Here is an 18,347-nt window from a genome sequence, read left to right on the forward strand (position 1 = left end):
CTACATTTCCCTTTTCCTCTTCCCCTGCGAAAACAAACCTATAGCATATCTGTATGAATCTCCTCATTTTTTCTTTTCAGTGTTCTCCTCAGCCCATCTGGCCCTGTCACAAGCTCTCCTTGTATCTGTGTCCTCCCTTCATTTCCTCAAACCCTGCACCCCAAATTTCTCTAAGCCCTTCATCCCTCCTTCTAGCCACCCTGCTTCTCCATTCAAACAAGGCATTGGGGAGAGCAGAAGAACAGAAAAGGGCAAGGTAAGCTTGAAAAACTTGAAATATTATACATCTACAGGGTATTCCAAAAGGGCCAAATTTTCATTTGGTTTAAACTGGGAAAATTCTGCTGACACAATAAAATTAGCACTAATTTAGAAGTTTTCCTATTACGGTTCAAAATGCCTCCCATTTGAGATGTGGACTGCATGTGTATGTGCAGGAGGGAAGAAAACAAAATCTGGAACGATGAAGGTTGTTGGTGTTTCTCTCTGAAACATAGCAAAGTCTAACATTGCCAACATGGAACATTGGGTTTAGGTTTCACCTGAAAAAGCCACCAATTATTTTACTGTACAAAAACCCTGACCACAAATAATTGTATTTGCCATGGAAGGACAATATATCAAACCAGAACAGAAAGTTCCAGGCCTGGTATATAGCTTTAGTCCACTCTTAAAGCAAGTCTTGGTGCATCCTGACTTATGGTGTTGTGACTGGCACCTCCATGAAATCAGCTGCTGGGCACAGCTATATCCACCTGATAGTTTTGCTGAGCCTCTGTCTCTCACATTCATTGTATTTGCCTGTATAGCAGGTTTTGCTGTATCCAGTGGAGAGGAGAGCAGACTTTCTCTAGACTTGGCAGTCAGTCACATTATAGACCTAAAAACACTTAACTAGAGACCATAGAGTGACTTGTGAAATAATTTCTTCAACTCATGTGTTCCAAAAATATACATTTTCACTCCTGTTTGCCTCTTTTGATTTGCTAAAAATTCTTAAGCCCCTTTTACTTCTTTCCTATGATTTTACTACAAAATATTCAACATTTTGCAAGACTGCACCCATATTTGAAAATTTTCTTCCCACCAGCTCCCTGCCCCTCCCCAAATTGACACAGATCAAAGCTGATGAAAGAGTAGCAGTGGTAGTTCCACTGCTTGGTTAGGCACTCTGATCTGCTAAATTCTAGATGTAGAGCAAAGGAATCTAAAAAAAATATTCCAAAGAGTGGTTCTCAGACAGCTCTTTTGTCTGGGGATCATATACTTGACACCATGCCTTATGTGGAATGCACATCAAATCACCTGGAGACTCCACATCAATGGTAGTTATGTGCATGCATGTACCACAAAGAGAATAGACCCTTAAACCAGTTGGGTGCATGAGACAAAAAAAATAAAAGAAAAAAAGAAGGAAGTCTAAAGAGTGTGAATCTGGAGAAGTACATCAACTTTTTCTTTTAATTTACCTCTCTGCTCTACCTTATGCCATTTTTTGCTGTTATTTTTAATGTTTTAATGGATGGATTTAAAAAAAAAAAAAAGGGACTTTCCCAGTGCAGTCAGTGTTTTATTTTATAAGGTTCTGTCCTTAATGTAACACATCTGTGTTATCTGATCCAAGAGTGCCCATAGGATAGAGGGCCAGATTCTTAGCTCCCATGCACTTCTCCTGTAGACTTCAAGGGGGTTACACTAACTGCAACAAGTCCATGACTTGCTCTTGTTTATTGTTGAACTCTTAAGTGTTACCATATTTTTCCTTTAACAGTTACTGAAGTTACAGTTACCAAGTACTACTCAGATAAAATTATTTCCTCTGTGCTGAGCTGATTTTTGCTCCAGACTGGCATTTACTAATTTCAGGGAGGTTTTGCTATCACAGTGAACAGGACCAAAACAAGACTCTTATAGGAGTTAATGGACTTCAGTAGTTAGAGAAAGGAGTTTTGTAGCTCAGAACTGAGTCCCAGCTCAAGGTCCATTTGTCACTTTCAATCTAGGAATGGCAGGGATGGTATAATAGGAAATTAAATTAAATTAAATAAAACAAAAACAAACAAACAAAAAAGGAAACTGCCTGTTTGTGTTTCAGGATGAAGCGATTAAACTCTGTGTTTACCTTCCACTACACAGTCCAGGGTGAAAGACAATGACTTTCCCTGATTCTGCCTATTCTTTTAACGATGTGAATAAGCACAATGGACCTGCCTACTAAACTGAGTAAAACCTCAGCGAAGCCAAACTTGTGCTCATGGGCTCCGTGCCTTTCCTGCTGCCCTTCCACAAGTGCTACTAGCCCATTCCTGGGATTTTACCCACCCTTCTGCCAGGCCAGCTGTTGTAGTAGTTTTTCTTTAACAGAGACTGCTGACTACATCAAGGAGCAGCATTTCACAGGACTTTCCCTGTGACATCGGAAACCAGACTCTGCTACTGCTGAGTACAACCATCCTCCCCTCTCTCCCCTCTTTTCTCCTGATCCTACAATCCCATATTGCTTTCTGAGATGCAAAGAAATTAGGACAATAAGCAAAGACAACCAATTCCAGATTTCATGCACCAAACCTCAGCTTGGTTTCCATCCTACACACTCGCCTGATCCCAGGGGATGGCAGCCCATGTGTTTGTAGCACACGGTGGAATCAAACATCCAGCAATGGACACTGTGGAAGCAGAGTGAGGACGTGGTCTTCTGCTGCCACAGAACATACATCTCCAGGCTGCTGCTCTCAAATGCTGGGAGAAGTAAAGCAAAAAAATATGAGTCCTGCAGTAAATGTATGTTTCCACAAAAGTGGGTAATATGTTCATTGTATGTTGCACGGGTTTTAATGAGAATCCTAGGAATTACAGCCTATTTGATGATTACTGTCAACCCTGTTGGCAGGTACACTAAGCACACAAACTGCACAGATGTGTTAAAAGGAGGAGGAAAAGTGATGGATAAGTCAGTGCAGGGTGCAAATTAGGGTGTAATAGATTAGCTGTTGCCATTAACTCAGAGATCTAAAAAGAAAAAGTCCTTTCATAGATCTGCCATCTATGGTGCATCCCATGAGGTTTTTTAAGACATGCACGAGGAGCAGAAGTGACTCCATATCCAAATGTGGTTGACAGTTGCTTCAAGGTTTTCCCCTTTAAGGCTAGTGTTAAAGGTGAAGGGAAGGCCCATCTGTGGAGAGATGGCATGCCTCTCCACCTCTCATGTGCTATGGAGGACTACAGCAAGCCCTGCAAGCCCAGCTCCCTGAGTAAGTTGTGAGAATACCTAAATAATTCATATCCACAGTCTGCATGGATGCTCCTGAGAGGCTGTCCTTGTTTTGTCTGTGTCCTTGCATCCCAGACATGGGGAGCATAAGCATGGGCAGGGTCAAACAGAACCAGTGTACACCATCGAAGTGAAGTGCACACTGTAATAACAAACCCAGGTCTCAAGTCTGCACTTTGAGAAACACACGATGATGTTGGAGTGTCAACAAGACCTACATATATGGGTCTAGAGACTGAGGACAAGGGCAGACAGATGGAGAAACAGCACCAGACGGTTCATTTACTAAAAGGAAGCATGAGAGAGAGTTTCATCTCCTTACAGAAAGGAGATGATCACACAGGAGGAAAAATCATACATCACTTAATAGGGATAGTCGTATGGAATAACACACAAAAGCTGAGGACAGAGAGTTATGCTGGAATTAAAATAGGCTTCTTGCTGCTCACATAATTAACTACTAAAACAACCTCTAAATTTTGATAACAACTTCTTAATTTTTAGTATTTCCAGCTAAAGAGCAGCTACCTTTTTGGAAGCTATATTTTATCCAAGCACATACTTTTTTGAACTCAGTGCTGTTGTAACTGGATGAAATGAAACGGCCTGTAATGTATACAGGAAATCGTATTAAGCAATCTGATGTTCCCATCAGTCCTTAAACATTATAAATGAACCCAGAAACTTCTCAGGGTGATGATAGATGTGAAGACTGCAACTCCCAGAGTGAAACCCTCTGTTTCGAGCTATACAACCAGAATGCTGTGATCAAGCCTGATGGTTGAATGGTTCCACTGCCTTCTGCAAGATAGCATCGTCTGCAAGATGGTCTCTCATATGCATATTAAGAGCAGCCCTTGGGCTCTGGCACTTTGCCAGCTTGACCCTCCTTTAAATGAAGCCTGACTCTGGGTTGGGATAAGTGCTTGGCTCCATATGGAGTGTTGAGTGCCCTTGGTTATTTGGTTCCCACTGATCCAGGCAGGAACTCAGAGCACTCTGTGTTTAAGGACTGCACCCCGCAGGAGAGACTTTGGTTTGAATTTTATACTTCAGTAATCGAGTAGAGCTTTTCAACAGCCCCCATAAAGATACCCGAAAAATGTTATTACAAGCTAGTCTTTATATAGCAAGTTGCCTTTACAGTGTTGAGCCAGGGAATGCCTCCCACCCGGTTCTGACATCCTTATGTCTGGAGCGACCTCTGACTAGCTATTAGCATCTCTGCCTCTCCAGTCTTCTTCTACACATTCACAAGTTTCTTCCTCTCTCTGTAAGTAACTTGTTTTTCTCAATCCTGCAAACTCATAGCACTGCTAACTAAAAGGCTGAGCACTTCAAATGTTCATGTATCATCTCTTTTCAGGCATAGTTTGATTTAAAGAATCACAGAGAAGCACAGTGGAAGACCTAGTCAGCACTTCATCTCAGTTTTCCCAAGAAAAACACAAACATAAATGAAGCCAGATCAAAGGAAAGGGAGGAAACCTTCTCTATCAAACCTAACTACTAACCATAGTTTTCGTTCAGGAAAAAATAAATTTTATTGCCTTTTTACAATTGAGGGTAAAAAGGTAAAAGAAGGAAATTAGTAGAAAATATTATTTTTCAAAAGCAGTGACTGCTTATTGCACTTCATTTGGTTTTCTCAGTGTCTTACCAATTCTGCATATACCTTAACAGATAATTAATTTTGTCAAGTTACTAAACATAAAATTACTGTGAATTCTTAGAAAGGGAAAGCATAAGACTACTTAAAATCCCCAAGGCATATTTTATATACTCCACTCTAAGTGTTGTCATGGATTTCAATGAAACCTACTACCACGAAATTATCAGAAAGCTGAAAAAATCCTTTACAGGCACCCAGGGACAGATTTGAAACCTGACAAAGGTATCCCTTTCTGTGGCACTGCTCTCCAGCCTCTCGTTCCCCTGTTTGTATGTACATCCAGGATTGTTCTGTCCCAGGTGAAGAATCCAGCACTTGCTCTTGTTACACTTCATATTGTTGGGGATTGTCCAGCTCTCTAGTCTATTCAGCTCTCTGTGCATGGTCTCCCTACCCTCAAGGGAGTCCACACTTTCTCCTGCTTTAGTGTCATCAGCAAACACACTTCATGTACATTCAATTCCTGCATCCAGATCATTTATAAAAACATTTAAGAGCACTGGCCCTAAAACTGAGCTCTAGGGAACCCCAATAGCCTGATGTAACCCCAATTTCCTACAACCTTTTGACCCCAGACTGTCATCCAGTTGCTCACCCAATATATTATGGGCTTGTCCATATGTGCTGGACATTTTATCCAGAAAGATATGGTGAAAGATAGTATCAAAAGCTTTGCTAAAATCCCAAACCACCACATCCACTGGCTTCCCTTGGTCAACTAGTTGTGACTGCAGGAGGGCTGGCACAGGAAGAGGGTTGCTTTGGGGTCAGACTGGGAAGGTGGATGGAGTAGCACTGTTGAGAGGGGAGAAGCTGTGACGCTGAAAGGGGAAGGAAAGGGGAAGGCAGAGACACCAGGCTGGGAAAGGGACTTTTGTGGGGCCAGTCAGGTACCAGATCAACAGCAGGGTCAATCGGTGTCGGCAGAGCTGGAGGAGGATGTTGCAGGGAGATACCTGGCCACAGGTGCATTTCACGTCCAGATGGCGGAGAGATCAGCTGCAGGGGACATTCCTCTCTTGCCTGTTCCCTGCCTTGCCTGACTGAAAGCTGGCTGGGGGTGGCCACCATCAGCCAGCTTGGGGCTTTCAAGGCGAAAACAGTTTTTGAACTCCTCCAAGATTACAGAAAAGTCTCACGGTGCCTGTTTAAACAAGTGTGTCTGAACAGGAAAATCAAACAGACAGGGAGCTACTTCAGTTTCTCCACTTATACGATGTTTGAAATGATAAGCAAGGATATATTTTCACATAATTGGACTGTGTCAAGGTACCGGCTGTTTGATCAGATAGGGGCTCTCTATGTAGTCTCACATCAGAGGGCTAGTAAACTACAAATTAAGGTAGGCTTTAGATTTTGTCTGCAAAGTAGCCAAATAAATTGAATTTTATTTCTAAAGGTCACAATGAAGAGAGGGAGAAAATACCAAAAAAAGGACAAAATAATGCACCAAGATAACTGTATCAGAAAAAGCAAGGGAATGAAATCTTTGGAAAGGTCTCAATCATGCATAAAACCCCATAAATATTGGAAAGATGCCAATCAGCATCTTTGGATCTGACAGAGAGCTTTGAGAGCCCACACTTTCATCACCCTAAAAGAAGTCTGCAGAAAGGAAGGGCTAGTAGGGCAAGGGAAATGTAACATGCTATGGCTCCAAGAAAGGCTTTTGGGTTTGTTCTGTTTGTTGGTAATTTATCATTTATTTGGTATTTGCCTTTGCAGCAATATCTTGAGGAGGGTGAGACACTCTGGGACAACTTGCACAGGCCAGCTGGGTGAGGGCCAGAGAGCACTGCTTACTCCCCTCCATCCCTCCATCCCACCCTATTTGCTCTGGCATCTCAGGCCTGGGGACAGGCAGCTTGCATTTTCTCCTGCTCCCTGTCCAGTCACACCCCTACAGACTGCCCCCAAAGCAGGGGGAATCTCCCCTGCCCACCCACCAACTCTGGGGTAGGTCTCCCAAAGGCCCAAGGACTACAAACCCCCTTTCCTCTACATGGCCACTGCCTGAGGCTATCCCTCCTGCAAACACAGCCTTGTGCTCTAGACAGATTCCCAGGCTCCAGACAAAAAGGCCAGGGGGACTCCAGGGGACCCAGCTGGCTCCCAGCCAGCACTACTGAAAGGGGATCACAAGAAGCCAGATTTATTCCTAAGAACAAAGTTTCCGGTGACTTTCCAAGATGCTCGTCGTACTCCTTTCGCCTTTTATTTCTTCTCATCCTTGACTCCCTCCCCTTATTTTTCAAACTCTCAGCTAGAACAGAGGTGTTCCCTGTCACTATCGGTGAACTTTCTGCTCCCCTCCCTTGTCAGGTCCATGTACACTCCTGAGGCATTTCTTTTTCTGTCCCTGGATTTATACATCACTGGCATTTAACTACTTGTTTTGGCTAGAGAGAAGGACCTGAATTTACCTGTGAGGCTGAAGCACATGACTTTTCCCTGTAAATAGCACATCCAAGCCCCAGCAACCACAGGATGCGAAGCGTGCGTGTGTGTGTCCATGTGTGCTCACATGTCACTTGCTGCCAGGGCTTGCAGCTGCACTTAGTAACTAGTAAAGGGTGGACTCTCATGGGAGACTTCAGCGCAAAAGAGGTGAAATGACTTGCAAAAGAGCACCAGCAAACCTCAGGGTGATAACTAACTCCGTGTGTTGAACACTCCCCTGCTCCGCCTGCTGTCAGAGCCTCCTCACTGTGTCTCTCTGTTATCCTGATGTTGTTTCAGAAGTAAAAATCATATTGACCCAAATCCATCCCAAGTGCAGTAGGACCATTAACAGCAGGGGATAGACTGCATCTGGTGTCACTCCAAACTGGTAGAATCTGGACCCAATGGAAGGATGTCATCCCACTTTGCAGTGTGGTCTGTGCTGCTGACATGGGAGGAGGTAAGTGGGAAGCAGTCTGCGTGCCTGGTCTGGGCATCCCACAGCCACCCATGGCACTTTGTGGAGCAGTACAGGCTAGCCCCTGTGAGGGATGGAAGGTGTATGGAGGGTGTCATACCTTAAAGCCATGAATTGCAAGAAATCTGATGCTGTTTGAAAGGCTGAAATAAGTTCTGCTTTGAGTGACAGAAAAAACCCCAGCTGTTGAAAAGCAAAGTGACCCAACACCAAGAGAGAGCCCACACTTGCTACATAAATAATGTCAAAACCACATACACTGAGAATAACACGAAGGCAGTGCAAGGCAGACCAATGTCTAGAAATGTTATCTCTCCTGTCCAAAAGCTAATCAGCCCAGCAGCAGGCAAGCCAGGAACATTTTAGATTATGTCTATGCTTGCAGTTGATGGAAAGTCTGAGAGAAACATAAGCTTTCTAAAAGACAAATTCAGTTTCCCTACAAAATATTTGGAATTTTCCCCCCTCCTCTTCTGGTAGGGAAATTGTTTGGTTGCATTGATTTATTAGAATGACATAGCTCCCAGTATCATATCTAGACATTGGTTGCCACTCAGCAAAAGGATGTGGTGAGATCACATCACCAAAATAATAAGGCACTGGAGTTGCTAATCAGGAGGTTACATATCAACAGGGCAGTTTCAAGTACTTGAGGATGACTTTGATATTTGTAGGAGTGTGATTTTTTTTTTTTTTTTTCAATTTACAGAATCTGGAAGATACCTGGCACCAGTTACTCTTCTACTCAGTTCTAGTTTCCTTTACAGAAGGAAATTAAAATCCTGATAAATGTATTTGCATGAATATATGTTTTCCTAACTGGCAAGTTTTTGCTTAAGACAATTATTTTCAAAACATCTTAGCAGAAGAAGAAAATAAGTATTTTCCCCAAATCTCTTCCTTGTGAGTTTAGTGGGATGTTTTTGGAACTCGTATTTTACAGATGCAAATTAAAGGCGGGGGGGGGGAGCAATCTTGCCTTGGGAAGCCGTATGACACCAGCAGGAAGGTCCAAAAAGAGGCGCTGGAAAGAGGAGACCTGCCAAGTTCCACTGTCGTGCCTGCAGGTTGAGCTGCTATCTGCCTGTGGGGCCGCGGCTCCCGACTCTCCTCCAGTTCTGCAGCTGGAGGCAGCAGCTGGAGGAGAAACCCTTCTGCACAGACAGCCCTGCCTTACACAGGAATTGCTCTCCCTTGATTTTTTTCCTTCTACGGACTTTTTTTTTTTTTCCCCCTACCTCGGGAGCTGATTATTATCAAGCTGAAACGAATTTCCTTCTGAAAAGTGGTTTGGGTTTGTTTTGTGTTTGGTTCCCCCCCTTCATTCGCATAGACCTCTCTAGTGGGAAGAGGCTTAGATCGGGATTGTGCAGTTTTCTCAAAATGTGGTGACATGCGTTTCTACTGCGCTGTATATTTTCTTACTGTCTTTTGCATCACATATTTTCCAGCAATTTTGAGAGATGTGAGGAATAGCTTTTAAACAATAGGCAAAGAAGTGGGGGGGATTATTCCAACAGTCTTGCAAGTTTGGAGTATTTCATCTTCTTCAAAAGGCGAGGGGAAAAAACCTGTCCTTCTGAGCAAATAATTAGAAGAAGACTGGGAATACAATAATTACCCCAAATGGAAACCCAGACTGCAATCAAACAATACGGCTTTTGTAAACCGGCTCCGCCTGTAAAAAAAATCTAGGAAATCTCATAACTAGAACTGTCGAAATCTTTTTCTTATGCAACAATATGTAAAAGACTCCTGAGAAATGAGGAGTAAACATGGAAACCCTGTAAAATAGCATGATAATGAACTTGCTCTGAGCACTGGAGATCGCCTTGGCGTTACTGACATGGATTCCTTCAACCACAAAGTATTTTCTCATGTTGAAGAATTTGGGACAAATTACATTTCGTGATATTTCGCCAATAAACAAGCACGTGAAGACAAATAAACTGGGACTTGCCATAATCTACCTTGATCGTTGTGGAATTTGAGGGGACCAAAGTAATTGGGAGCGAGGCAGTGTGGTTTTGAATGAATGGCCTTTATGAGAGAGCAGAGAGAAGATCATTTACATCCTTCATATTTTATACTTTTGCCTCTAGGAAAGAAAAGGCCAGCAGAGCCCCGACTATCATTCACTCATAATGATGGCATTCAATCTAGTGATTCACAGTGAATCATATAATAAGGTTTCCATTTTGTGCACGGGTAGAAGAAGGAGGGGTGATTAAACTTTATTTAGTTCGCATTCACGTCCCCAGCCTCCTCTTTCTCTTGAACTGCTTTATGGTTTTGTTTTGGTTTATTTATTTCTTTATTTTCCCTTTAATTTTCTCCCAGTTCGGCTACCCCCCAGCAATAAAAATCTCTGGAAGAAACGCTGACATGGTTAATTGTATGGTTATTATTTTCCCTTCCGCGGCGTTTCATACGAGCACGGCTCTGCTTTCGTGGGCTCTCGGGGCCGGGCCAGGCCGGGCCGGGCCGAGCTGTGCCGGGCTGTGCCGCTCCGGAGGTGGCTCTGCCCCAGCACAGAGGATGCAGACCCCCGGCCAGCGCGGCCCCCGCAGGCGGTAACTCCGCGGAGCGCCCGGCCCGGGGCAGCCGGAGAGCCTGGGAGAAGCCCTGGACGGCGGATTGCAGCGGCACCGGGAAAGGGGGAAAACTCGCTTTTTGTCTCAAACTCGCCCCCACACCCCCCGTCCCTGGGCACGGGAGGCACAGCTCGCTCAGCGTACTCGTCTTGTGCGGGTTTGGGTCAGGGTGAGGGGGTTCCGGCACCCGGGGCCCTGCTCTGTGACTGCAGAGCCCCTCCACACACCGGCAGGCACATGCACAGGACCGCGGGCTCGCTGGCAACGCAACCAGCGGGCGGATGCTCTCGGTGCTCTCGGGACCCTGCGAAGCCCTTCAGGTAAAAGCCGAGACGACGGCAGGATAAAGCTCTGGGGGCTGGGAGGAGGCGCTGGCTCAGCAGGGAGGTCTGCACCGTGGCTGCGAGCCGCGCATCAGCCAGTGCGCCCCATCAACAGCTGCTCCTGCAGAACCCCGTGAAAGGCAGCCGGAATCACCCCAAGAAGAGATCGAAAGAAAGGCACCGAGCGGGAAAAAGGCTCGGAAAGCACAAGCATCCCGGAGCGAGCAGGCGAGGCGAGGCAAGTCGGTGCTGACGGGCAGGGGCAGAGGTGATGCCACACAGGAACCGGCTCCAAACGCGCCTGGAGGAGCGGTTCTCTTCTCCAGCAGAGCCGGCACCTTTGCAAGAGCTTTAAAAAATATATTAAATTAGATAGGCGTGTTGTCACTAAAGGGAAACCACCGCCTTAGCCATGGGGCTTTCACCAAGGCAGCCAAGTTCCCTTTTGGGCAGAGGGAGTCTCGAAGTCTGCTTGACATCTTGAAGCTTAAATAACCGTAAGGCATTGTTACTCCCTGGCAGCAAAGTGCCTCGTTACGCCTGATTGAGCTAATTGCTTTGAAATAGGATATATTATCTATAATTATAGAGATCTTGGAGGAGACGGCCAGCCTTTTCTTTCATCTTTTCCAAGTGCATCATAATGTCGCGATCAAATTAATTTAGGCCACTTGAAATAGTGCCTTCCTTTCAGCCCGGCTCCTCCGACCCTCAAAGAGAAGGGGACGCCTCGGCGGCCGGAGTTTGGCCGTCCAAACCGTTCCTAGTGAGCTCTCGAGGACCAGTCCAGGTGCCTGAAGCCTTAAAAGTAGTTTGGGTTATGTTTAATCAGGGCAGAAGGGAAAGGGGAAAAGAGAAAGATTAAAAAAAAAAAAAAAAAGAAGACAAAAAAAAAAGAAAAGAACTGAGGTCTTTCAGAATTTTTCCGACACTCAGCGGAGAAGGAATAGCGGCGGGAGCAGGGAGGGCTTTGAGCACTTGAAGGGCTTTGAGGGCTTGTAAAGCCCGCGGGACATTTTTAGCACTTGCGATAGATCTGGCTTTTTGCCCCCAGGGCTGAGGCTCTCACAGATGAAGCAAGGCTGCTGAAGGCTGCTCAGACAACAAGCAGGGAGCGCGCAGGGAACGCGCAGGCAGTGCCCAGAGCGGCAGAGCTGCCCCGGAACCGCCTGTCCCCAAAGCCAGCTCGTGTCCTGCGAAACTGTCTGGTCTCCTAAGAGCTCCTGTCTCGGGAGAAATAAAATAGGAACAAGGGAAACAACAACACCCCTCTCCATTCTGAGTTCTGTCTTTAAGTCAAAGATAACGTTTACAAAAGGCAGACAATGCCCTGAATTGGTTTAGTGCTGCCTCCTGTCCTTTCTCCCCATCCCCCATGCGCTCCCTCAACCCTTGTTGTATTCCCACCGAAATAAAATGCTATGGGTAATGGCTTTGCCTAGCACATTCATTATATTGAAACGGGACTGTTTAGGATGCTAATTGCCCAATGTTGTTATCTAGCACAAGTGCCTTCAGGGAAACGCCACTGCTCCCAATAAAAACACTGGACTGGAACAAGCACCCATAAAGTCACCTATTCCCCCGTGCCCTTTCACTTCGATTTTTCTTACAGCCCGGGGAGGAAAATAAGAGAGAGGCATCTAAAAGCAAGCCAGAGTGTCAACACCACGCAACAGGTACTAAAAAAGTTCCTAAAACTTAACCGTGTTTTGGTCACCCAGAGCGCAGCGAACAAGGTAGGAAGAGTTTGGATACCAAAAATTTCCCGCTAAACACAGAAATCAGCCTTGGGAGAAATTTCGTTATGCAAATTTGTTTTCTCCATTCCTAACTTAAAACTTGTAAATTTCATTAAGAAAGACGTGAAAGAAAGAAAGGAGCGAGAACCGAAAGGAACTTTATGTCTTCCCGTTTTCAGCCCAGGAGCTTGCCAGCACGTGAGTTAGAATCAAGTCCTTGCTATGATACAGTGATTGAAATACCACCGAGTATGACAGAAGTGTAAACACAAAGCGCTCATTGCTGGGAGATAAATAGAGAGCTAATTATCTCATTCTGTCAACTCTCAATGAGAGCGGGATCGCGCTCTCGCTATGGGACGCACACGCATCTCTTCAAACCTCAGCAACATCCCAAGGTTACAACCATTCTACAAAGGAAAAGTGAGGGAAAAAAAGACCCCAAACAAGTCAGCAGCTCTATTTTTAATATTCGTATTTCTATCGAACAACGAGATCGAAATCAGCCCGTGGGCTGCCTCGAGGTCTAATAAACACATCACTTAGTCTTTTGCACAGTTAAGTTTGGAATCAGGGGAAAAAAATAATAAAAACCCCAAACAAGATCCTACCTGTAGGATCGGGTGGAGGGAACACCGTGACACCGTGAAACACGATGCATGGATATATGTGCATGTTTTCTTAGTCAGGGGTGGGGTGGGGGTGCATCTTCGTGTCGAGCACCCGGCTTTGGGAAAATGTCGTGTGATTGGTAGAGCAAACTAATTTTGTCAGGCTGAATGTGCTGATGTCCCAGGGCTAAGGCGCCTTGCTCCCTTGATGCGGGTTAACGTCCTCAATAGTCCCCCTCCAGCTGAAGCCTTTGATCAGACCGCTGCTGGCGCCTAAAAACAACATCACTTGTCTGCCTATTAGAGGCACTGACTAATCGTGACAGATTGTTTATTCTCGCAATTAGCAATGCAGCCGCTTCTCCGAGCACCCCCCGCCCCCCCGCCCCGACGCGGCCCGACCCGGCCCCCCGGCCCGACGGGGAGCGGGGGAGGCTGCGGGCAGCGGTACCGGCACCGGCACCGGCAGGGCGCGGGGCCGGCCTGGGCTGGGCTGGGCGGCGGCACCGCTGCTCCCCGCCTCGCAGGAGCGCTCAGCAGGGCGGCACGGATCGGGAGGGCGATTGGATGTGCCAGTGTGAGCCATGTGTCGGCGAATAGGTCTGCACAAAGTGCGTTCACTCTCATGTGTAGGAATGCGGGGGGGTAGCCTGCAAGTCGCCTACAAATCATCTTCACTAGACTATGATCCATACATGAGCACAGCACATGCGGGAGGTAGGTATGATGTACGTGCAGGACACTGTGAGCACACCGCAAGGGCACATGATCACGCGTGTGTAAGATAAGTGTGTGTAGCTGCTCGCAGGACAATTCATTTCAATCAGGTCCTGTTGCTTATCAGTTAACAAAATGTCTATTATATAAATTCATTTCATAATCTATATGCTCCTAATCTACCATCTTTATTGGGCTCAGTTAAAAGGAAAGGGAATTCTCTGTCCCTCCCCGTTTAGATAATTGCCCTTAAATGACTGCAAGAGGCTCTTGTGTTCCGAGGAGATTAGAGCCCTGCAGCTATCAATAAACTTTTCTCAGCGAGCGGCCAATCCCGTTATTAGAGAGCGGCTCCGTTTTACTGCACATCCGTCCTGGGCGCGGGGATAAGAGATCGTAAAACGAATTTACAAAACAAAATAGCCGGGACTTTAAGGGCTCAGGGGCTTATGTGTTTCTTTTTACGTGAATGAACATTTCGTTATCTGCAGACACGCACACATCTATGCCATGAAAAGTGGCACAATTTATGTGTTGTGTATGCGGGTACGTACATAAACGCAGATCTCCGCAGTTACATCGAACACACCGCAGGGCTGGCGTTCACTTAAAAACAAAACCAACAAACCAACCAACCCCCCTAAAACCACTGTTTCGAGGCGCAGCCAGGCTGTGGGACGGGAAGCGGCTCCTTCCCTTTGAGAGGTCACACTCGGGACAACCCGGTATTTGCCGGTTTTGGAGAAGAGTGGGCTTGGGCCCGCTCCCTCTCGCTTACAGGCAGAAAGGCTGGCTTATGTTTTTCCGACGTTAATACGTTTTTTCCCCGAGTTTTGAGCCTTCTCGTCCCCGCGGCGGGGAAGGGCACTTCCCGAGGAAGGCAGCCCCGGCCTTCCTTGCTCCCGCCTGAGATGAGAGCTGGGGAGCGGAGAGGGGCTGAAGGCAGTGGGAGGAGACGGGGGGGGGAGGTGCAGAACGGGGCTGGGGCGAGCGGATCGGGGCGGGATTGGGGGGTGCGGAAGGGGTTTTTGGGGAGCAGAACCGGGATGGCGAGAGCGGGACGGGGGGATGCGGGGCCGGAGAGGGACGCGGGGCGGGCGGGACGCGCCGCCGGCGATCCCGGCCCCGCCCCCCCGCCCCGCCGCCAATGGGGCGGCGCCGCCCCGCCCCCCGCGCGCTGGTTGGGCGGTGCCGCCCCCGCGCCGCTTTATCAGGCGGCGCCGCCGCCGCGGGGCCGGAGCGCGTTCGATGGTTGTGTGCGTCCTCCGCGCCCCCGGCCCCATGCGCGGCGGCGCCCATCGCTCCCGCCCGGCGCTCCGGTGGCGACTACGGGCCGCCTCTGCATGGCCCCGGCTGTGGATATGACCGCCGCGCCCACCGGGGTCCGCAACGACGAATTGCCCGCGTCCGCCTTCAGCAGTCCCGGCGGTGGCGGCGCCCTCCCCGTCGCGGCGGCGATGGGCGGGGAGGAGGAGAGCGACAAGCCCAAGGTCTCCCCATCCCTGCTGCCGTTCAGCGTGGAGGCGCTCATGGCCGACCACAGGAAGCCGGGAGGCAGGGACGGCCCCGAGGGCGCCGGGCCCCCGCCGGGCGCTGGGGCGGCCGCCCGCGCCAGCCTGAGCCCTCGGCTGGGCGCCCTGACAGCGGAGGCGCCGGGCTCTCCGCTGCCCCTGGGCGGACACTTCTCCGTCGGGGGGCTGGTCAAGCTGCCCGAAGATGCGCTCGTCAAGGCGGAAAGCCCCGAGAAGCAAGAGCGGAGCCCTTGGATGCAAAACCCACGGTTCTCGCCGCCTCCCCCGAGTAAGTAGGGTTCGGGAGCGGGCGGGCTGGGAGCGGTCCGGGGCGGCTGCGACTCGGGCAGACCGAGGGCAAAGCTGCGCGGGCGGCCGGGGTTTTCCTGTTGGTTTTACCCTGCCTGGCCCCTCCTGGCACACTTTTCCCTGACGTTCGCACTGTCTGCTAGGCCACTTCGGCCCGTTCAAATTACCGAACGGATTCGAGTTGTGTGCGAAGCCGGAGGATGGCTGGGAAGGCATAGGAAGAGCGGCCGCGCCAGGGCGAGGTCTTGTGACAAATATTAATAGAAAAGTAAAATCAGCCCGACCGGCCTATTAGTTTGACCTGGATCTCGAACTGACCACGCAAATCTTGACTCAATCTCAGCGGTGTTTTCTCAGAAAATGGCTCAAATAATTCTGTAAGGATCCGCACAGATCGATCTCCTGGGGGCGGGAGCCTTGCGGTCCTCAGCCCCACCGGCTGCTGTCTCAAGTGTTGCATCTCCGAAGTCTGAAGAGCCGCAATTGCTAATGTTTTCCTGCTCTAATACAGAGTTATCTAAACTAATAGAAGTAGCAGCGGGAGAGGTGGGACGAGAAACGCCTGTTAATCATCTCCAGCGGCTGCGCTGAGCCCGGGTCCGGAGATCCCGGGCTGCCTGCCCTCGGCCTGGTCGCGCTCCGTCCCCACTCCGGATCCCGTGGAAAGGAGCGAGCTTGGGCTGAGGCTCTCCTGAGCGTTTGGGGTGCCCGTAGCAAAGCTGCAGACAGAGCTATTTTCTCTGTTCCTTGGAGGAGGGCAGGTTTTCTGACAGGAGTTGTGTAGAGTTTAGCAGCGGTTTAATTTATTTAAATTGCAAAGTAAAAGTTGTTATTGCTAAGTAAACCGGGGACAGATGGATGTTGAGGATCCTTAGAAATGTTAAATAAGAGGAGAGCAGCGGACCAGTGAAGAGGGATAGATAGAGCCTGAGTGTCAATGCAAACCTCGTAATTAATTACATGCTTAATCCGGTTCCCAGGGGCCTAATGAAGAGGGTGTGAGACTGAGAAGCCAGCCTGTTTTGTTTATTTTTTTTCCTTTAATCCGATAAAAAGGACAGGACTTTTTTTTTTTTTTTTGGAGGGTCATTCCTTTAGTTTATGACTCCTGTTCATGAGCTGGGATCCGTGAAGGCAGGAGGTGGAGGGTGTGTGGGTGCCTGACTCCTGCCCTTTGCCGAGTTTTTTTCCATGGATTTGTTGGAGGCTTTCCTGTTACGGACACCCACTCTCTTTACTGGAACGGGAGATGGCAATTTGAATTGTGCCCCAGGCAGCCCTGGAGGATTTGGGACACTTTCCTTCGAGTGGCACCTTATTGCCTTCCTCTCTTCACCCCAGCTGCAGTAGGGTGGGGGCTCTGCGGGCCGTGGGGTTTTGGGCGCTGCTAACCGAGGTGTCTCTCTCCTTCCCCTCTCCCCCCGGCTGCTCCCGGCACAGGGCGGCTGAGCCCTCCAGCCTGCACCCTGCGCAAGCACAAGACAAACAGGAAGCCCCGGACGCCCTTCACCACGGCACAGCTGCTGGCCCTGGAGAGGAAGTTTCGGCAGAAGCAGTACCTGTCCATCGCCGAGCGTGCCGAGTTCTCCAGCTCGCTCAGCCTCACCGAGACCCAGGTGAAGATCTGGTTCCAGAACCGCCGCGCCAAGGCCAAGAGGCTCCAGGAGGCCGAACTGGAAAAGCTGAAGATGGCAGCCAAGCCCATGCTCCCGCCCGCTGCTTTTGGCATCTCCTTCCCGCTGGGCGGCCCGGCTGTGGCCGGTGCCTCTCTGTACGGCACCTCCAGCCCTTTCCAGCGGGCAGGGCTGCCTGTGGCTCCTGTGGGACTGTACACAGCACACGTGGGATACAGCATGTATCACCTCACATAGAGCCTGAGCCTTGCTGAGTCCAGCCCGCTGGCTGTCTGCTCCCGCTGATGACACATGCACTCCCTCCCTGCTCTTCTCTGTGGACTTCCCCATGGACCATGTGGCAGAGACTCCTCCAGTCCAGCTCTGCTTGACCTCTCTGCTTTCCTCTCTGATGCTGGGCCCCTGGCCCAACACTGTTCTGCTCTCCTCAGCAGTCCTGGGGAGCTGGCAGAAGCCTGAAGCATCGCCCCAGCTCCTTCCTGACACAGGGTGTTGATGGGCCAACCCTGCCCTGTGTCCCCGGGTCCAGCTGGCAGCCTGGAGAGAGTCCCCTGCATGGGGTAAGGAACTGTGGAAGAGAAACAGAAAAAGGGGACTGAAAGACAGGACGTTTCTCTTACTTTCTGCAAGGCGAGGTCAAGAGGCAGAAGTGTAGAGCAGCCTCTCCTGTCCCTGTGTGACAGCACTGTCTGTTACCTGTCTTTGTTCCTCCGCCAGCTCCTTTGGAAGGGGCTCTGTGTACTATGTAATATACTGTATATTTGAAATTTTATTATCGTTTATATTATAGCTATATTTGTTAAATAAATTAATTTTAAGCTACTGTTTGATGCAGTTTGTTTGCTCACTTCTTGCCCTGTCGGGGGTGACAGAAGAGATCAAATTTGTGTGTCAGGGGGACAAGAGAGAGGGACTGGCTCTACTAGCCAATTTTCCCTCTTCTCCAGGAGACTTCAGCTGGAGGGATGGTGAGATGCAGCAAGTTGAAAGTACAACCGATGTATCCTGGAGCTGTCCTGTCCTCACAGATGTCTGAGATT

General features: G+C 48.7%; 1 protein-coding gene across 1 annotated transcript; it reads left to right on the top strand.

Moving 5' to 3' along the window:
• Positions 1-15,175: 15,175 nt before the first annotated feature.
• Positions 15,176-18,056, top strand: MSX1 (msh homeobox 1). Its single transcript, XM_027736259.2, has 2 exons — positions 15,176-15,653; positions 17,114-18,056. The coding sequence occupies exons 1-2, from the start codon at positions 15,197-15,199 to the stop codon at positions 17,542-17,544; spliced, it is 888 nt and encodes a 295-aa protein (XP_027592060.1). The 5' UTR covers positions 15,176-15,196; the 3' UTR covers positions 17,545-18,056.
• Positions 18,057-18,347: the final 291 nt, after the last annotated feature.

Source organism: Pipra filicauda, unplaced genomic scaffold, assembly GCF_003945595.2.
Source record: "Pipra filicauda isolate LSUMZ 115617 unplaced genomic scaffold, ASM394559v2 scaffold43_size3849885_pilon, whole genome shotgun sequence".
Classification (NCBI taxonomy): domain Eukaryota; kingdom Metazoa; phylum Chordata; class Aves; order Passeriformes; family Pipridae; genus Pipra; species Pipra filicauda.

What these genes read in the sequence shown, in the direction of transcription:
- MSX1 (XM_027736259.2), top strand. Translation starts at nt 15,197, where the DNA reads ATGGCCCCGGCTGTGGATATGACCGCCGCGCCCACCGGGGTCCGCAAC. An exon ending in GTTCTCGCCGCCTCCCCCGA is followed by an intron (nt 15,654 to 17,113) that starts GTAAGTAGGGTT and finishes CTCCCGGCACAG; the next exon opens with GGCGGCTGAGCCCTCCAGCC.